Below are 19,959 nucleotides of genomic sequence, written 5' to 3'. Positions count from 1 at the left end.
TTGGGAGAATCAGACCATAAGCTTCTTCCCAAGGGCAATAGCTAGTCATTTGTATTTCTTGAATATGTTGTTAACTTTTGAGCCAAATGTTTGGTGTAAGGTAAGTGCTCAATAGACTAATAGACAAATTCTTACCATTGCAATTCTATTTGAAGTTTTGTGTTGGGAAAAAATAGAGTAGGATGTGAAGTGTTCTTCAGATTTATTCCCTGTCTTGTACTGCTAGGCTTTGTAACACAGGCGGATCACCTCTATTAAATTAATTTTCCTAGGCTCCTTTGTGAACTGCTTCTACTTATATTGGGACAATGGAAAGTGTTCATGGGAAATTGGAATGTGGGAAGCTAGGATAATTTCTCCCCTCTCTTTTTGTTTTGGGAGGTATCTTTGGAAGTGACTCTGACTCCTTAGTAGACATAGCTCTTTTTTTTTTTCTAATCTTTTTTTTTAATTGGAGTATAATTGCTTTACAATGTTGTGTTAGTTTCTGCTGTACAATTAAGTGAATCAGCTATATTTTACATATATCCCCTCCCTCTTGGATCTCCCTCCTAAACCACCCCCCCCAATCCCACCCATCTAGTTCATCTCAGAGCATGGAGCTGAGCTCCCTGTGCTATAGAGCAGGTTCCCACTAGCTATCTATTTTACACACGGTAGTGTATATATGTCAATCCTAATCTCCCAGTTCATCCCACCCTCCCCTTCCCCCCATATCTGCATGTCCATTCTCTATGTCTGCGTCTTTATTCCTTCCCTGCAAATAGGTTCATCTGTACCATTATTTTAGATTCCACATGTATGCATTAATATACGACATTTGTTTTTCTCTTTCTGACTTACTTCACTCTGTATGACAGACTCTAGGTCCATCCACATCTCTATATATGACCCAATTTCATTCCTTTGGATGGCTAACAGTCCACTGTATATATGTACCACATCTTTTTTATCCATTCATCTGTCGATGGACATTTAGTTTGCTTCCATGTCCTGGAAGCAAGTCTCTAGCTTGTCAACATTAAGGTTGAACATATCATTCTCCAGTTTGGGATTTTAAAGGAAAATTGAAGACAATGTAACAACTGAATATTTTAAAAGAAGAGTCAATAGAGATCAAGGAATTCTAATATATTTTCCTTTTTTAAAATAAATACATAAAGCTCTTTATCATTTCCCTCAATTATTTTGATTAACATTATAGTCAGATCTTTCAGAGCATCATTATACCAATTTTCACAGCCTGATGTAAGGACTCATTTCACAGAAATAATCATGACTAGCATTAATAGATGAATGTCAGTGTCATAACACAAGATTATAAGGCATATTTACATCATCTTAACATACATACAGAACACCATACACATACACAAAAAAATCACAGACCCAGAACAAATAAGATTCAATCTCCTAGACAGCTTACATTTATAGGCTTTGCCTGAACCTTTCTTTTTTTTTTTTTTTTTTGCTATTTTTTCATAATTTTTTTTTCTTTCCAAGCAGCAAACAAATCTTCCCTACATCTTGTGAATTATTTGTAACATTGTGCTCATGCAAAAATAATACTTGTTTTATTGCATTAACATTTAAACAGTTTTGTATTTGTGTCCCCAAACCATGATCTAACATTTTACTTGATGTGGCTTCATCCATGTTGTCACTTTACTTGGAGTGACATGATGATTTGCTTTTGGTGAGTTACAAAATGACAAACATGACCACAGTTCAAAAATCAAGATTCTAAGCTTCTTGGTCATGCACATTTTACTTTCGTTCTTGCAAAATGGTTTGAATCAGGAACACCATTTGATTCAACATTTATTAGTTTTCTTTTTTAAAAATCATATTTCTAAAAACAACAACAACAACAAAAAGAATGAAAGAAAATACTGTCCCACATCCACTGTTCACAAAAAGGAAGAGCAGCAAGAATCACACTGACCATTGTTAGTACGCAGTCAGGTGGTGACACAGTAGTAAACACTGAACGTCATTGAAATACTGCAGGAATGTGATAATTACTATAACCCATACTTCTGTAACAGTTCAGACTGCCACTGGCGTTTGCGCTCTGGAAAATAATCTGGAATGTGGATTTTTTTAAAATCCTGAATACACTTTTTCATTTCTTCTTCCACACTTAGCTTCTCACAGACTTTCTTTTTGGAAAGATTGGTTTCCCGGGATTTGCTGATGAGTGTCTGAAAGAGTTCACTGTTTCTGCGTTTGTCTGGTGGGGGCATCCATTGCACAGGTGCTTTTTTGGAAGGACGATCCAATGTTAAGGTGTTAGGTTGGTGAGCTGTCGCCTGCTGGGCACTGGGTGGGTTGTCCTGGGGAGTGCTTGCCTCTGAGTGGCTGTCACAACTGGAAGTGGAGAGCTCATTACAGGAAGTCCCACTCTCACTTCCTTTATCTGTGACTTTGTCATGTTTCCTATCTTCATGCTCTTGTTTAGGTGACACTATTTTCTGAGATGGTCCTAAAAAGGAAAAAAGGAGTAGAAAAACTGAGTAAGAAGTGGGAAGGTCAAATTAAACAAGCTTTATATTTTTTATATTAAACCAAGAACATTTAAGAAAAATGTCATTTGTTGCACTAGTTTATATTTGAAGGATTAAATACAACACCTGGTGTTGTTAATGTATATTGAAACATGCAACATGGTGATTAATTATTTATAACAATAAAATTTGGGAAGTTTGCTTGATGAGCATTTATGCCATAATAGATTTTCAGTAACTTTATGTCAAAAAAGATTTTTGTTATTTCAGTTACTGGTTCCTGAAATCTGAAAAATATATCATATATAAATATTTTGCTAGTCCCATAACTATTTCACTAGACAGTTCAGTTCTGTTTTAGTGAATGACCTTAGTTGTCCTTTGCATATATATTTCACCATTATAAAAGCAGAAAGTACCATTGCTCTATTTTACAAAGTAGCAGCATTCTCCAGGCTCAGAAGTGCAATAGCATCATTTGTGCTTCTAAGAGAGAGGCTGGTTTAAATCTTATCCTCCATCTCTTAATCTTGCTTCCTGTCTATTTCCTTGGAGAGAATTATGAAAGTGATGTAAAATATATATGTGCCTAATATTATGCTGAAAAATAGGGTTGAAATATAGTATTCTCTTAAATTACAAGGCTTACCATTTGAGGTAAATTACCTAGGAGGACAATTTTCAGAAAGTGATAGCTTGCCAAGATAAGTATTTCAAATACACAAACAGTTTATTTCCAAGAGGGAGCATATATTATTCTCTTTGACTCTGCTGTGGGATTAGGATCTCCATCTAACATTTATTGAATACCACCACATACCCAGAACTATAATAAAACCTTCATTTAACTGGAGCCCAACCATTCAGAAATATAAGTCATCCAAATCTTATTTTTTTCTTGTAGTCAACTTTTATGAACAAGTTATATAAATCAGAATTGAAGGGAAAAGCATCAATATTTTAAACAATTGCCTAGGGGATTCTGCTGTGCAGCCAGAATTGAGAACAACTGATCTAATTCAGAGGTTTCAACTTTAGCCACATATGGAATTACTTGGAAAGCTTAGATTATTGATGCCTTGGTCTTAACCCCAGACATCCTGCTTTAATGAAATGCTACCTGACCATCAGGTCATTTAATAAATTCAGGTGATTTCAACATGCAGTCAAGATTATGAGCCTTTCCTCAGTCTAATATACATGAATTGAGTTAATAACCAAGATGAATAGTTTATATTAGTCAGAAGGTGAGGAAATAAACCAACAAAAATACTTTTCATAATAGCACTTACTATGTACTACCCACTGTTGGATGTTATCACCAATTTTCCTATTTAAAATCAGAAGAAAAGAACATTGATACCAGACATTTAGTTGAGTGGGATTGAAGATTTTTAAAAGCTTTAGAACATTTTGGAGTGATGAAAATATTCTATATCTTGACTGTAGAGTTAAATACAGGACTGTATACATTTGTGAAAACAGAATTGCAGAGCTAAAATGGATGGGTTTTTCTGTATGTAAACAATATCTGAATTAACCTAACCAAAAACATACAAAAAATCCAAAAAGCTTTAAAGAATGTGTACTTATTTGAGAGACAGTCTTAACCAATATTTCATACTTCCTTTGTCCACAATACAGTAAAAGCAGAACAAATGCAGATGCTTATGAAAGCTTAGTAAGAAAGTGCACTAATACATTTCACAAGCATTTGCAACCATGGATTAAAGAAAACAGACACAAAGAGTTGTTTCCTTTAAGTCGCTGCCATTTTCATTTATGGTAAGAGAGAAAGAGGGTGAATCTGAGAGATAGGGGTGGAGAAGATACACTTCCTAATACTCCTTGCTGACTTACCCACATCCATTCCGTACCCTCCACTGTCTTTAGTGACTGATATGGGCACAAACCATGTCCTTAGACTCCCCTGCCTTGTGGTTTTCAGTTGGATTCAGCCAGTGATAAAGACTGGCAAGATCATGCACTACTTGACCTCACCCCAGGATTTCTGTGATCTGGTTTCATCTTTGGACCAAAAGGCACAGCCCTATCTGGCAGCTCTCTCCACTTCTCTCACCTTCACCCCCTCCCTCTGCCACCCCTCTTTCTGGATTCCATTAAACTAGGCTCACATCTTCAGGCCTACAGGTATCAGCCATTTCCACTGTAACTGGCATGAAGGTATTGCCTACACTGTTACAAACTGACAATATTCAACTGTGCTCAAATTACTCAATTAGATATGCCTTCTCTTTCTTCTGGGACCTTGACTGATAGACCCATACTGGTCATTAACCATCCATTGACTAGAAAGGTGTTATTTGTAGGATCAGTATTTTTTTTAGTGGCATCAGGTTTTAGTGGCAATAATGTTGAAAAGGGAGTGAGTTTGAAGTCCTACTGAACTGGAATCAAATTCCAGCTCTCTGGCAAATAGTCTTGTGGCCTTGACCAAGATACATAGCTTCTCTAAGTCTCAATTTCCTTATGTATAAAATGGTAGTAGTAGTACTTCCCTCATAGGATTATTTTGAGATTAAATAAAATACCATTCAAAAGGGTCTAGTACAGTAATTCTCAACATTGAGAGTATATCACTGTAATTTAAAAAAAAATGTACATATGTTCATTCCCATCTCTGGAGATTTTAAGTTTGCTGAAAGGTTTGTATGTATGTATTTATATGGAGGTCAGAGTGGTGAAAGAGGTATAGCATCTGCTTATCTAATTATCTTAATGGCAGAATGTGATCCCAAGCTGGCATGATGCCCACCAGCCTAGTAAAATGTAGGATATAAATAAATGGTTTTTACCCTTTTTGTCAATCTTCTGCATTTCTTTAACCAGAAATCTCCATAGAGGAATCTAAGATTTTCATTCCCAATAATGACTAAAGGATTAAATTGCAAATACCTGGGAAAACCAATTTATGTTTAAGGATAAATGATTGATGAGAATTGTTTTTCCTGTTAATAGGCAGAGGAATAGAGCATTAGATAAAGATACCCAGGCAGAAAAGTAATAATATCAGAGAGGAAGACAGTACAGAAAGAGGATACTAGGTACCTCCAAAGCAAATGGTTCATTCTATTTTTATTCACTGGGGGAAAACTGTTTAATGAACTAAGCTAGCTGTTTATATACAGAGCTATATAAAGTCCATGTGTTAACTAAATAAATTATATACAGTTATTATGCCTAATGGCATTATAATTTATTCATGGAAATAAGACTCTTCCCCATCCCCTCCCCAAAATACACACAAACAAATGCAGACTCCACAATATAGTAGGATGCAACATATGTATGATGGAAATGGATTGCTCTTGTTCATAGTATAAGATGGAAACTCAAGGAAGACTTCTTTGAAGAAGGCATTGATCAGTTTAGCCAACAGAATTTTATTGACCATGACTACGTTCCAGGCACTGTGCTGGAATGTAAAGGAAGCACATAGTGGGTGCTCCAGTGAAGTTCACAGGCTATTTTATGGTATTTTATAACATAAAGTGTTTAAAATGCATGTTGCAGTGTAGAATATCTTCCACTATAGACTTTAAACTCTATGAAAAAAATGGAAGTGGCAACCGAATTTTCTATGGTCTTAAAAGCACCTTTTTATTTCCAAAAAGGAACTTGGAATAGGTACAGATATTAACAAGAATTAATAAATATACACTTTTATTTCTCATCCCTCCTACTTCTTTTTTTTTTTTTTTTTTTTTGCAGTACACGGGCCTCTCACTGTTGTGGCCTCTCCTGTTGCAGAGCACAGGCTCCGGACGCACAGGCTCAGTGGCCATGGCTCATGGGCCCAGCTGCTCTGTGGCATGTGGGATCCTCCCAGACCGGGGCACGAACCCGTGTCCCCTGCATCAGCAGGCAGACTCTCAACCACTGCGCCACCAGGGAAGCCCCCTCCTACTTCTTAAGTTATCTTTGGCAAGGTGGACTCCCAATCAAGAGACCAAATAGGTTCAGATGTTTACTTAAGAGAAAATGCATAATTTAATTTTGTCCACAATTTTTGGTTTGTTTTTGAAGTGTAATTGATCTACAGAGCTATGTTAGCTCCTGTTACACAACATAGTGATTTCATATTTCTATACATTCCAAAGTAGTCACCACAATAAGTCTATTTTTCACCGTACAAAGATATTACAGTTATTGACTATATTCCCCATATTGTACATTTCATACCTGTGAGTCATTTATTTTGCAACTGGAAGTTTGTACTTCTTAATTTCCCTCACTTATTTCCCTCATATATATATATATATATATATATATATATATATATATATATATATATATATATATATATATATATATACACATACCACATCTTCTTTAGCCATTCATCTATTGATTGGCACTTAGATCCCTTCCCCATCTTAGCTATTGCAAATAATGCTGCAATGAATATAGAGGTGCATGCATCTTTTCTAGTTAGTATTTTCATTTTCTTTGGGTAAATATCTAGAAGTGGAATTGCTGGATCATATGTTAGTTCTATTTTTAATTTTTTGAAGAACCCACTTTTTTTTTTTTTTTTTTTTTTTTTTTTGCGGTACGCGGGCCTCTCACTCTTGTGGCCTCTCCCATTGCGGAGCACAGGCTCCAGACACGCAGGCTCAGCTGCCGTGGCTCACGGGCCCAGCCGCTCTGCGGCACGTGGTATCTTCCCAGATCGGGGCACGAACCCGTGTCTCCTTCATCGGCAGGCAGACTCTCAACCACTGCACCACCAGGGAAGCCCAAGAATCCACTTTTGAATGTATAGAATACTATGATAGTTCTTTGTATAAATCATTAAGGGTAATAGTCTCCTTTTGATTTATGTCAGAATTTTTGATGATGCATAATATATTATATATTATAATTGTTATTTGATTAAGCATACTTTAAATCATTACTGATAACAGTGGATTGAAATTGGGGCAAAGATATAACAATAAAATGATTTTTGTGTTTTTTATGACATGAAATGTAAGAAAAATAAATGAATTAAGAGGAAATAATAATTTACTCTGGTTGCTTAGTTTTCTGTGGATGCCTGCTAATTGCAGGCTTCCAGGGATAGTTTAAAACTTTACGTCATTCCATTCAATGATCCAAAGCCACTTGAAATGCCTTAAGCACAACATGAATAATAATTTAAATAGCACTAAATCCTGTATATATGGGAACAACATGATTGTCAGAAAGTTCTCTGTGTTTCTTCCAATAATAATATAATCAAATATATATCTAAGTGATCTTCATAAAAGCATTTTGCCCTCTGAGTTGTAGTGCCAAACAGACAGCATAAGAAAAGAAAATGAAGTATGATTTGGTGGCTTAATCAGCTGGGCTTTCTTCCATCACATAAAGAGACTAATGAATAATTATTAGAATAAGCAACAAATCAGTGCACAAGCAAATCTCACACCTATTTAAGATTTAACTTTAAAAAGGAATTAGTTATTTAAAAGTCCAATATATATGTGCAGCTAGAAACTTTCCAAAAATATTTGGAAAATTAAATCTTCCACTTTTCATTTGGCTATGTGACATTAAATAGACTAGGATTTTCATCCAGGAGTTGATTGTCTTTCAGAGGGATTTATAGCCATGCCTAGGAGACCTGCAAGCCAGCTACCTAGGTCCTGCTGCTCCACAACTAATTTTTAAAAGAACAGTCAGTACACACATGCACACACACGTAACATGCATTCTGTTCCTTTATTATGCTCACACCTTTCTTCACTGTGGGAAAAGCCTTGGAAGATCTGAGTCTGAGCTTGTCTCAGCCTCTCTAGGCAAGTACTTTGTGCTGGTCATATCACCTCTCTAATATTTGGTCTTGCTGGTTAAAATTTTTGGTTTGGCCCCTAGTTCTATAATTCTAAATTATATAATGAATAGGAAAGACTTTTCCATGTACTAAAATTCTAATCAAATATTAAATATAAAACATGAAAGAGTCCCCATTAATTGAAATTACCTCTTAGAATGCAGAAACAAATTCAATTTCCACTTAAGTACTTCACAGAATTACAGGGTTCAAGGGTAACTTTCTTCCATGTTCATTGATAGGAAGGGTAGTTCTAGACGACATTATCGACTTACACTTGTTTCATTAAATCTATCCTTGTCACTGAAACGCCAGCAATGAGAATGATGTTTAAGGCAACACAGTGCAGATTGGCTGAGCTCACATCCTAGTTCAAGGACTTACTAAGTGTGCTTTTTTGGCCAGGTTACTCACTTTCTTTGGGCATCTGTTTTCTCACGTTTAGACTTCACTGAGTTGCAGCAAGGATTCAATGAGCTAGCACATGTGAAGTATTCAGGATGTGCCCAGCATGTGTAAATGCTCACAGTATTCATTATTATTATTATATAGAATAAACATCCAGTGCTATTTGGCTATAGTATGGCATAGCTGTTTATCTGAATATTAACAGTACTGACTGAGGAATCCAAATATTTCCATTCTAATTTTGGTCCACACATAGTACCCATGAACATATGAATTTCAGGCAAGCCACTTACTTCTCTAAGCCTGAGTTTTTTAGTCTATTAAAAATGAAATAAGAATAGTAATTCCTAGTCATATAGCCATAATAAGAAAGGAGATAATAGATATCAAAGCAATTTTGCTGTAGTTCTCTATTAGTGATTTGAGAGGCTATTAAGTATTAAATTCTCATGCCCAAAAAGGAACTTATTTGAGAAAATAAAACACAAACACTCTCTTTTGAGTTATTAAAATGTGTGAATTAAAAGTAATAGTAAAAACATTACATTAAACAAAATATACTACATTGAAGGCATCACAATGGGCCAAAACTGGGCAAAATGGGGTTTTCAATTAATTACATTGGCTTTTATTACACTGATAGAAAAAGGAGGAAATGATAGCTTTTCTAAGTCATTTGGGTGAATAGTGTCATACAGAAATTACTCATTAATATTTTTATCTTTAAAAAAGGCACATGACTACTGGGTAGTGCTGGGTGTAGACACATTCAGTAATAGTACTTCCTTATTTTTTTCTCAAAATACACAGGGATTTCCATGTAAGGTCTATGTGGATAACTGCACACTTGAAAAAACCTTTTATTTTAATCTCTTTACCTGCTTAGTGATGATAGAAAAGACTGAATATGTAAAATGTGTCTTCCACAGGCACAATTCCCCAAAGGGAAATTACCCTTTAATAGTACTAAACTCAATAGTGTGTGAACGGTTATATGGTACTTGAACAGAATGAACCAATCTGTCTTAAATATTAGCACCACATGCCTCTAAGTATTAAGCAGTTTAAAAGGGGAAAACTCCATTTCAATTTGAAAAACATTTGTTGAGCAGCTACTATGTACCAGGCCTCACAGTGTTAGTTTCAAGAGGAAGGACACACACACACAGAGTCCCTGGAATCAAGTAGTCCAGGCTTAGTGTGACAAGCACAGTAATGTAGCTATATCTAAATTGTGAATGGGACAGGAAGGAGAGAACAGGAGTAAATGGTGATTAGAATGAGCTAAGGAAAGGGGATCATTTTTAATTCATCAGTTAAAATCTGCATATAAACTATAGTCAGCCCTCCTCTGTATCTATGACTCCGCCCTTAACTGAAATATCACAAACTAAATTGAAACTTAATGATCATGTGGGAAATGCATTCATCTTAGAGTAAAAAGGCTATTTGAATGAATAAAAACAAATTTTTATTTATTTAGTTATTTTTATTATTTTTTAAATTTTTAAATTATTTTTATTTTTTTTAATTTTTTTGTTATTTATCTATTTTATACATATTAGTGTATATATGTCAATCCCAATCTCCCAGTTCATCCCACCACCACCACCACCACCCCACTTAAAAACTAATTTTTATATGAGAAAAATTAAACTCATTTCTTTATTTTTTTTTTATAATCTCTACTATCATTACTTGACCACTTCTATGAATGAAAGTGAATAGAAAAGTAAAGAAGGGTAATTTGAAAAGAGAAACATTTTGTGGTATTCTTTCTTCCACACTGACATGATTGGCCACTAACCCACTCTTCTGATTCTTCTTGTACCTGTTAACCTTTTACTCTACCTTTTTATTTACAGTGTGTCTCCCTGTCCTTAAATTGTAAATGCCTTGAAGACAGAAGCTGTGTCTTTGTAGCCTATCATGAAGCCTTCATCAGAGTAATTGCTTAACAAATTAATAAAGTGAAAATGATCTTCACTCTTCTGAATTTCTATAGTATCTACTACTGACCGAATTTCTATAGTATCTACTACTGACTATATCATTTGTTTGGTACTTAGCATTCACTACCTTTTATGTTACTAAATATTCACCTAAATGACCATTGAGTAGTAATGATGCTCCCATAATCCACACACAAATGTCCATTCCAAAGTCACATATCCAGTGTCCTATCTTCCTCAAAAGGTTTATACAGTTGACCCTTGAACAACATGGAGGTTAGGGACACCCTCTGTGCAGTGAACAATCTGAGTATAAGTTACAGTCAGCCCTCCATACCTGTGGTTCCTCCGTATTTATGGTTCTGTATCCTCAGATTCAACCAACCATGGATCGTGTAGTACTGTAGTATTTACTATTGAAAAAATTTGCATATAAGTGGACCCACACAGTTGGAACCCATGTTGTTCAAGGGTCAACTGTAATTTCCATGAGGTCAGAGACTGTGTCTTAAGTTTCCTTGTATCACTTAATTCAGGAGGCTGATTTGTTTTATCATTGAATCAAAGATACTAATAAGTGAATAAGAAAAAGTAATGTAGCACTAGGAAACAAAATATATGAGAAAATATATATTTAATGGAACATATTTTGGAAGAAGTTTTAAAAGTAATCTTATCGCCTTCCTCCCATTCTATAAATCTGTGTCTTCCTGTTAGTTATTTCCATAGATTATACCCAAGTCACCTTTGACTATCCAATGGATTCATCTTTTATTTCCAATTATTTTCCAAGTCTTGTTAATTCTACTCTTACACTGGCACTTGAATCTACCCCTTCATTTCTATTCCCATTTTCACCACTTATAACTGGTTTCTCATTATTTCCTACTGTCTCTTAACCAGTTCTCTGACTCCATTTTAGTTTGATTTCAAACTATTCCCTACATCATTGCTAAATAAATATTCCTAAAGTCTAATTGAGTTCCTTTGTTCCTAAAGTCTAAATAGTTCCTTTGCACACAGAATGAAAACTCTGTACCACATTTTGTCACTGAAAACTGTCCTCAGTGTGACCCAAATGATTATTGCAGCCTATCTTGTAATGCTCCCCATATATCAGACAAAATACACTTATTGTTCCTGGTAAATGCCTTGCTTTATCCATGCTTATTTCCCTCCTTCTGGATTGTATACCTTCCTTGCTCCAAAGGAAAGTAACACTTTCAAAGCCTGTTCCAAATGGTGCTTTCAGCATCAAACCTTCCATTCTCACATTTGTATGTGATTTCTTGTTATTTCGTGCTCTCTAATGACCCACTGCACTTTGTCTGAGTCTACCAAGTATTGAGCTTATCTTGTCTCAAATAATTGTTATTTTTATACTAATTTTAACTTGCATCCCTGAGTTCTGCCCCACAAGACATACACACAAACACTCATACAATCTCTGTTAGTCATTATGGAACAGAGATTTTATTTTATCTTTGTATTTCCTGGAGCTCCACCCTCATGACAAGGCTCATAATTATTCAGTAACTGTTGAACTGAATTAAGTGAAATTAGTATAATCTACAAAAGAATGTCTAAGCACATAGGGAATTTTTTTATCCCCAAAAAGTTTTGTTTTGTTTTGTTTTAACTAAAAAAGATAAACCCAAGTATAACTAAGCTCATAGGGTGTAACAAAAACAAACAAAAAATAAGGGTGAAGATATGAACTTTCAGCAGTGATCTATAAGAAGGACCTCAGAGTCTCTCTAGTAAGTGAAAATATTCTTTTGAGAAAGTTCCTATGTTATCTCCTTCAGGTTACAAAAGAGAAGTGAAAAGCTTTGGGGAACCACATATAATAAGGAAAGACATTTTTCTTTGTTGTGCAGAGAATTCTACATCACTTATGTGATTGTACCTGATGCTTGCACATAAATATGCCTAGGAGAAAAGGTATTAAGTGTTCACTTGTCCATTCAGAATCCCTGTCACATGCAAAATGTTTACCAACACCTTGCAAGAAGTCTACATTTAAAACTGGTCTTCATATTCACTCATGGGAGCTAAGATTCTGTGGCACATGTACCCATTTTGTGTTAAAAAATAAAAATAATAAACAAGAACTCCAGAAAGATGCCCTGGCTTCTTCTGAATCTTGAAATTAAGATCTGCTCATTCCCAGGTTCCCACATTTGAATTCACCACACCTTATTATTGATGGATGTCTGACCTTTTTCCCTATGTGCCGAAGTAGACATCTTCTAATGGCCTCCTTTATCACAGGCACATACTGTATAAGAGGGATAATTTACCTGGCTTTCAAATTGTGAACACAAGCCCACTCATGCTTGTTCCATATCTGTAACTTGTGGATCTTAATACCTACATGGTGCTTGGCAAAGATTGAGAGGTTGTATCCACAGCACATCTGATGGCTGTGGGAGGATAAAAAGGAGCCCTGTAACTACAGGTTGGGGTGCACTTAGGGTATGCTGTGTATAACAAATTGAAATGAACAAAAAACCATGCTGGTTGTAAATTATCCTTGCCTGTTATAAACTACTAAAAGAAAAAACCTGATGACAACAGAGGAAGCAGAGTTTGTGAGGAGGCAAAAACAAAACAAAACAAAAGGAAACAAACAAACAAACAAACAAAACCAGGCTAATACTCTTGGGTCCCAGGAGCAGCAGTGATTGCATGCAGATAGTCATAGCTAAGGGGATTTGCTTGTCAGATCTCTTCAGAATCTGAGTGCCTTCCTACCAATAAACATTTTCAAGTACTTCCAACAATGGCCAGCGAGATGCCACTTCTTATAGCTGCCATACTGTTTAATGTGAGTGCCACCTCTTTTCCCTTTGAGATGTATAAAAGTGTACCTGTTATAGAAGCAGCTATACAGTGAATGGAAAAAGGAAACATAAATGTTTACAGCAGGGTTTAATTTCATGTTGTGTGACAATGAAAAACTGCTCAGCCTTTGAAAAGAGCAAGACAGTGTTTGAAGTAAAGTTCTGACACCTACTAGCTATGTACCAAAATGTATCTTTGAGATTCATTTTCCTATTTTGCTTAAGAAGGATTAGAACTATGGTACCTCCCTCCTAGAACTGCTTTAAGGAAGGATATGTATGAGAAAGAGCCTAACAGTAGGCTGAAAAGTGGCCCCAGAAAAGACATCCTGTCCTAATCCTTGGAACCTGTAAATGTCACCTCATATGACAAAGTCTTAGCAGTTGTGATGAAGGATTTGGGGTTGGTGAAATTATTCTGGATTTTCTGGTTGGACTCTAAATTAATTACAGGTATCCTTGCAAGAAGGAGTTAGAGGGAGATTTCATACACATACAGGAGGAGGATGGAATGTGGTCACAGAGTCAGAGATTGGAGTGATTTGGCTGCAAATCAAGGAATGCTGAAAACCACCAGAAGCTGGAAGGGGCAATTTTCCCCTGGAACTTCTGGAGGTAGTGTGGCACTGCTGTCACCTTGATTTCAGCCTGGTGAAAATGATTTTGCCCTTCACCCTTCTGGAACTATGAGACAATAAATTTTTGTTGTTTTAAGCCACCAAATTTATGGTAATTTGTTACAACAGCCATTGGAAACTAACACAAGTCTATTTAGTCTAATGTCTGGCCCTTGGTCAATGCTGAGTTATGGCATTTATATAAGTGAACATGGTATTATCCTTAATAACTGGATGATATTGGATCTGAATTATAGGATCTTAGTTTCTCGACTAAAATACAATCTCTTGCAATCTCTGCCAAAATGTCATACTGTATCTTTTCCAAATAATAACCCTTAAGATTTTGGGAAACAGTTATCATGTCTAGTCTAAGTTTTCCCCAATTATGTAAATCAACTATTATTTGCATAATGAATTTCATAGTTCCCTAATGATGTCACATCTGTTCCCACAATACACTCTTCTCTTTCTACACACACACACACACAAACACACTCACACTCACCTTCCCCACTCTACATACACACATTATATATATACATATATCACAAACTGTCTCTCATCTATAACTGATTCCATACACATCTCTAGCACCTGACCATTCTTTGACATACTAGCACCAGATTTTACCACTTTCTGGACATCTAAACTTCAAACACCATATGCCAAAAAAGTGACAAATTAACTCACTATTCTTTCCCCTATAAACCAGTTCCTCCTCTAACGTTTTCTATTTTTCTTTTTTATAAAAGCACCACAATCTTCTGAACCTCATAGGTTTGAAATCTTAGTCATCTTCATTATTCCTGTTCCTACCCATCTATTGATCCCTTCTTCATATGAACAGTTACCTAACCCTACTGAGTGCACTTTGATAGCATCTCAATCATTTCCCTCATTTCAGTTGTCACCCTCACAATTATGATCCTCATTAATCTTTTATAATGACCTTTTAACCTCTTACTGAATCTACTGAAATGACATTCTAGAGATTTTTTCATCTCTAATATCTACCTCCTGTTATCCACACTGAGAATCTAGATACATATCACCGAAACATAGCTCTTCTTATAGTATGTGTTCTCTGAAAATGACAATGGCTTTCAAAAGAAATCCAAATTTCTTACCACATAAACAAGACTTCCCATGACATGGTCCCAGTTTAAACTCCAAAACTCATTTTCTATTATCAACCTATTCAAGCCAAATTGGAGATAATTAGCATTATCCTAAACACTCTGTGTATTTTTGTCTTCAATTCTTCACCTATGCAAATGATAGGTTGATCTCTGTTTTGTATCATACTTATACATATGGAGTAAATTCTTTATTGCCTGTGTGCATATGTGTGTATGTGTGTCTGAAAATATATGTGGCGCCCCGAACCATCTTATGTAATAGACTCTGAGCCCAAGGAGTATATTTATAACCTAGACTGGGACAACCATAATACCTTACCCACCCAGCCCCATATTCTAAGGTGAAGATGACCGGTAGGAGGCAAGTAAACTGGGTAGTTCAATAACAGGAAATCCCTGGGATATTTTAAACTGTTGATGGGGGGAAAGAAAGAGAAGACCTTTACATGTCTGGTGAAATGCTCTTGGATGTGACTTCAGATGACTAAGTGCCCAGCCCCCAACTAGAGTAGAAGAGAATGAGAGAGGAAAGGAAGCCTTAACAGTGTTGGGGGTGTCTGACTCACTGACCCTTCTAGCCAGTTCCACCAGTTGGACAAGTACTTTAGACAGAATAAAATATTATTATTATTATTATTAATTTTTGTGGTACGCAGGCCTCTCACTGTTGTGGCCTCTCCTGTTGCAGAGCACAGGCTCCAGGCGCGCAGGCTCAGCGGCCATGGCTCACAGGCCCAGCTGCTCCGCGGCATGTGGGATCTTCCCGGACCGGGGCACGAACCCGTGTCCCCTGCATCGGCAGGCGGACTCTCAACCACTGCGCCACCAGGGAAGCCCCAGAATAAAATATTAATCTCACCAGAAAAATCTTTTTTATAAACCTGTTTAGATATTTTATTAGATGCAAACAGCCTTGAAATATAACTGAAATCTCTCTTCTTGAAGCAAGTTGAGTGACATGGTTGTATTCGTCATTGGAAAACTCTGATGTTTAATGCATAAACAAATATTTTATGTTACTGGTCAGAAAAGTTGGGGAAATTTAGAATGAGTTAGGCAGGAATAAATACATAATCAGTGTGTATTTATGAACAAATCATTTCAAAAGTAATATATACAACTGAAAGCCTGTCAAGGATTTACTTTTATTCTACTAACAGGACCATGTGCCCCCATCCCTGTGTTAAAACCTGTGACCAGGGTGGGGAAGGCACTGCTATTGTTCCAGACCTAGCTCCTCATCCATCCTTAGTCCTGGGGGAAAAGGTTTGTTTCAAGAAGGAGACTGGGGTGCAAAGTAAAAACAAAGATACACACACACACAAAGTTGATATTGCTTTATTATGTAAATGTGCTTAAATTAGCAAATCATGATGTTTTGGAGTAAAGTAACTGTTTTGCACCATCCCATAGCAACACATCACCATGTGTCATGTTTTTCTGTGTGTCACTAGTAAAGGAGATGAGTTGAAGCAAACATAATAATATGAGCAGGACAGTTTTATACTTAGTTCATATTTTACCAAGTGAGTCAAAGGTTGTACTGATACTGAACATTTATTGAATGCTTACTATGGACCAGGCACCATGCTAAGTGCAATATGCTAGCATTGTACCTACAGCTCACAATAACTTTATAAAGGAAGCACCTATTATGACTATTTTACACATGAGGAAAGCGATGCATAGAGAGGTTATATTACCTGATGGGTCACATTTGGAAGTGGCAGAAACAGGAGTCAGAGGCAGATGTCTGACTTCAGAGCTTATGCTGAGTTAGGCTCTGAGATGCATTGCCTTAAAAACCCTGAAAACATTGTTAAAGCCATGAAATCCTAAACTAGATCTACAACTAGTCATGAATTTCAAGCCCTGAAAAGATTAAACTCAGATGCACATCTGAAAATTTTGGGATAAAAGTGTCTAACTTTACTTGACTATGATAATTTCTGTAGATCATTTGTAATATTCAATTATGTTATAACATGTCTATTTAAAAAAAACAAATTAAAAAGTCTAAATGTGTAAAAATGCAGATTGTGCTTTCTAACTCAATTCCTTGAGATTTTTACTGGGACCAAAACACTTTAACCAGGAAATCTGTAACAAATGTAAGATTTTCCCATTTTGAAACAAATGCTTATGTTGTTCTATCTTCTGAAACACATATTTTTTTGTAAATTTAGACCTATAAAAAAGGCTATTTTACATTAACTGGATAGGCACAGATCAAGAAACAAGTACGGTTTAAATGAAAATTATATATTTAAATGTGAATTCCACCTTAAAACTTACAGAGTGAAAAATAATTAAGAAAGAGATAAGAAGGTGTAGAATTATAGCAGAAAAGAAACAGAGAGGATGAGGGAATTATCTCAGCACTTTGAATTGCCAAATTCTATAATATATTCCAAAATATCAGAATTAGATTTGTATAATAAGGCATTTTTAAGACTGAACCTTTCAATGATGTGTGTCTTTTGATCAGGAAAGGTTCTGACAAAAGGCCAGATGTGTTTGCTAAGAGCTTTTGGAGCTTAATTAAATAATGAGTAGATTCTGTCAGGGTTGAGATGCCTTGAACTTTTCATGTCACTTCATAGTGCACTTTAGTCTAAACCTAATATTTCAATAACAGCAGTTACATCAATCTTCCTTTCTGACATTAAAGCCTTACAGATGAAAAGATTGTGAGGTGGTGCTTGTGAAACTATTACAAGATAAAAAGATGTACTGGTAGCGCCTTCTATGTAGATCAATCAATATGGTTATGTAAAGGTAGAATTTGCAATGGGAATACATTAGGGAAACCATGTTTATTTACAAGATATATTAATGATTATTCATTAAAAGCTTGAAGATAGCACTTTTTAAATATAGGCAGCATAACTAAAAGAGTATGCCCCAGTATGATACATATTGAATAACTCTTCATGAAGTGCTGAGAACACTACTCACAGAAATGAGTAGTCTGCTTTGACTTTATGTAGTTCAGTGAAAGTGATCTGGGGTGGTCACTCTTTGTTCACTTTATAAAACTTACTTAAACAAACTATGTACAATTTGAATGAAAAATTCAAATATATGCATCCCTTTTAGGGCAAAAATTTCCATAACAAGGAGCTAAGCTAGAGCTACAATTACTCAATAATAAGAACTATATATAAAGATCACTACTTAATTAGAAATTATGATTTACATTATAATTGATTTTTGTACAACTATGACTGTATATCAGCATTAGAGAAGTACAAAAAAAAAAGTTAAATCAATGATTAAAGACTCACAGATCCTTTGCTTGAATGACTGGCTGCTCCATGTGCCTTTAATAAGCAGTGAAATACTTTGCAAGCAACACTGCAAAGGCTAAAGGTCACATAGAACAGTGAGAAGATTCTGATTTTGTAGATCAAAGAGCAAATGAGAATGGTTAATGTTTGTCTTTATTGGTTTAATTCTATCAATTTCTAGCATTTTTGTTTACAATAGCAAAAACATGCATATAATTAGAAAAAAAACTTTATAATGGAAATCTTCAGTATTATGTGTCTAAATTGCTTTACCCTTTAACCACTCTATTAATAACAAAAATATTGTTTTATAATTTAATTTTGGTAATCAAGTTTTATTTAAAAATATTAACTTTTAGTGCAGGGCATTCTAGAGAACTCAAAGTAATTATAAGGAAAAATGAATTAAATCCACATCACATTTATTAGTAATATGTATTTATAGAAAATTACCAGGTAATATGGCATCATGAATACAGAACATATCCTGCTCAAGTTTAATATAATCTAGAAAGGACAGAAAAAGAAATGGAGGATGTTTAATCAAGATGGCAGCCCATTTTTTTTTCTCAATCTCTTACAAACCTATTTAAGTATTATCTTGAGGGTGGGGGAGAGAGGGAGAGAGAGAGAACAAAATGAACTAAATCCTTGAGAGTGTTAGAAAACATGAAAACTCTCATGAACAGAATAGACAGTGGGAAAATTCTGGGTGACAAAAAGCAGATGGGATCAATCTAAAAATGAGTGGAGAAAACATTAGCTTCACACACTCACAGGAAAAAATAAAAAGGAAAGAATGATTCAGTAGAACTCAAAGCCCAGAGTAAACTAACAAAACAGATGAAAGAAAACCTGGGTCTTTTTTATGTGACTGGACTGGTCCACTTCACTAAGCAGAAAGCAGCCGAGGAACCAAACTTTGGACAAACAACCAACAGCTCTAGAGAATAAACTACCTCTCTGAGGATAATTACTTCCATGGATAAAGAAGTGGAGCTTTGAAATTCCAGATCTCTGCTATTCATCAGTGAGGGGGTGGGTGGGGTTGGATGGGGCTCCAAAGAAGAAAGGTGATCCTCTCAGCCAAAAGACAAGCAAACAAAATTCTCTCCTTCATATGACTGCAGGTGAGAGTCCAGTACTGTGTAGTTGAGATAGACTCAATCTATCTACCATTTAGCTATCAATGTATTCTAAATTAAGGTCATCCAGTCAAGACATACTACAGCCCCTTCCCAGTGAGGCAGAGCCCAGTCACTAAAATATACTGTTGGGCAAAGAAATCTGCAAATCTGGGTTAAACCCATGCCATCTACCTATACTTAGCAATCTAATCATTCATACATTAATATAAA

General features: G+C 35.6%; 1 protein-coding gene across 1 annotated transcript in view; it reads right to left on the bottom strand.

The window, feature by feature from the left end:
- Positions 1-1,145: 1,145 nt before the first annotated feature.
- Positions 1,146-19,959, bottom strand: part of KCTD8 (potassium channel tetramerization domain containing 8) — a 275,439-nt gene continuing 256,625 nt past the window's right edge. Inside the window, exon 2 of the mRNA XM_081241420.1 lies at positions 1,146-2,485. Within this exon, the coding sequence (XP_081097546.1) occupies positions 2,025-2,485 (461 nt within the window). The 3' untranslated portion in view covers positions 1,146-2,024. The remainder of the gene's footprint in view (positions 2,486-19,959) is intronic.

This window comes from Mesoplodon bidens (assembly GCF_964165515.1).
Source record: "Mesoplodon bidens genome assembly, chromosome: 1".
In the NCBI taxonomy this organism is placed as follows: domain Eukaryota; kingdom Metazoa; phylum Chordata; class Mammalia; order Artiodactyla; family Ziphiidae; genus Mesoplodon; species Mesoplodon bidens.
This window is presented reverse-complemented; position numbering and strand designations above follow the sequence as displayed.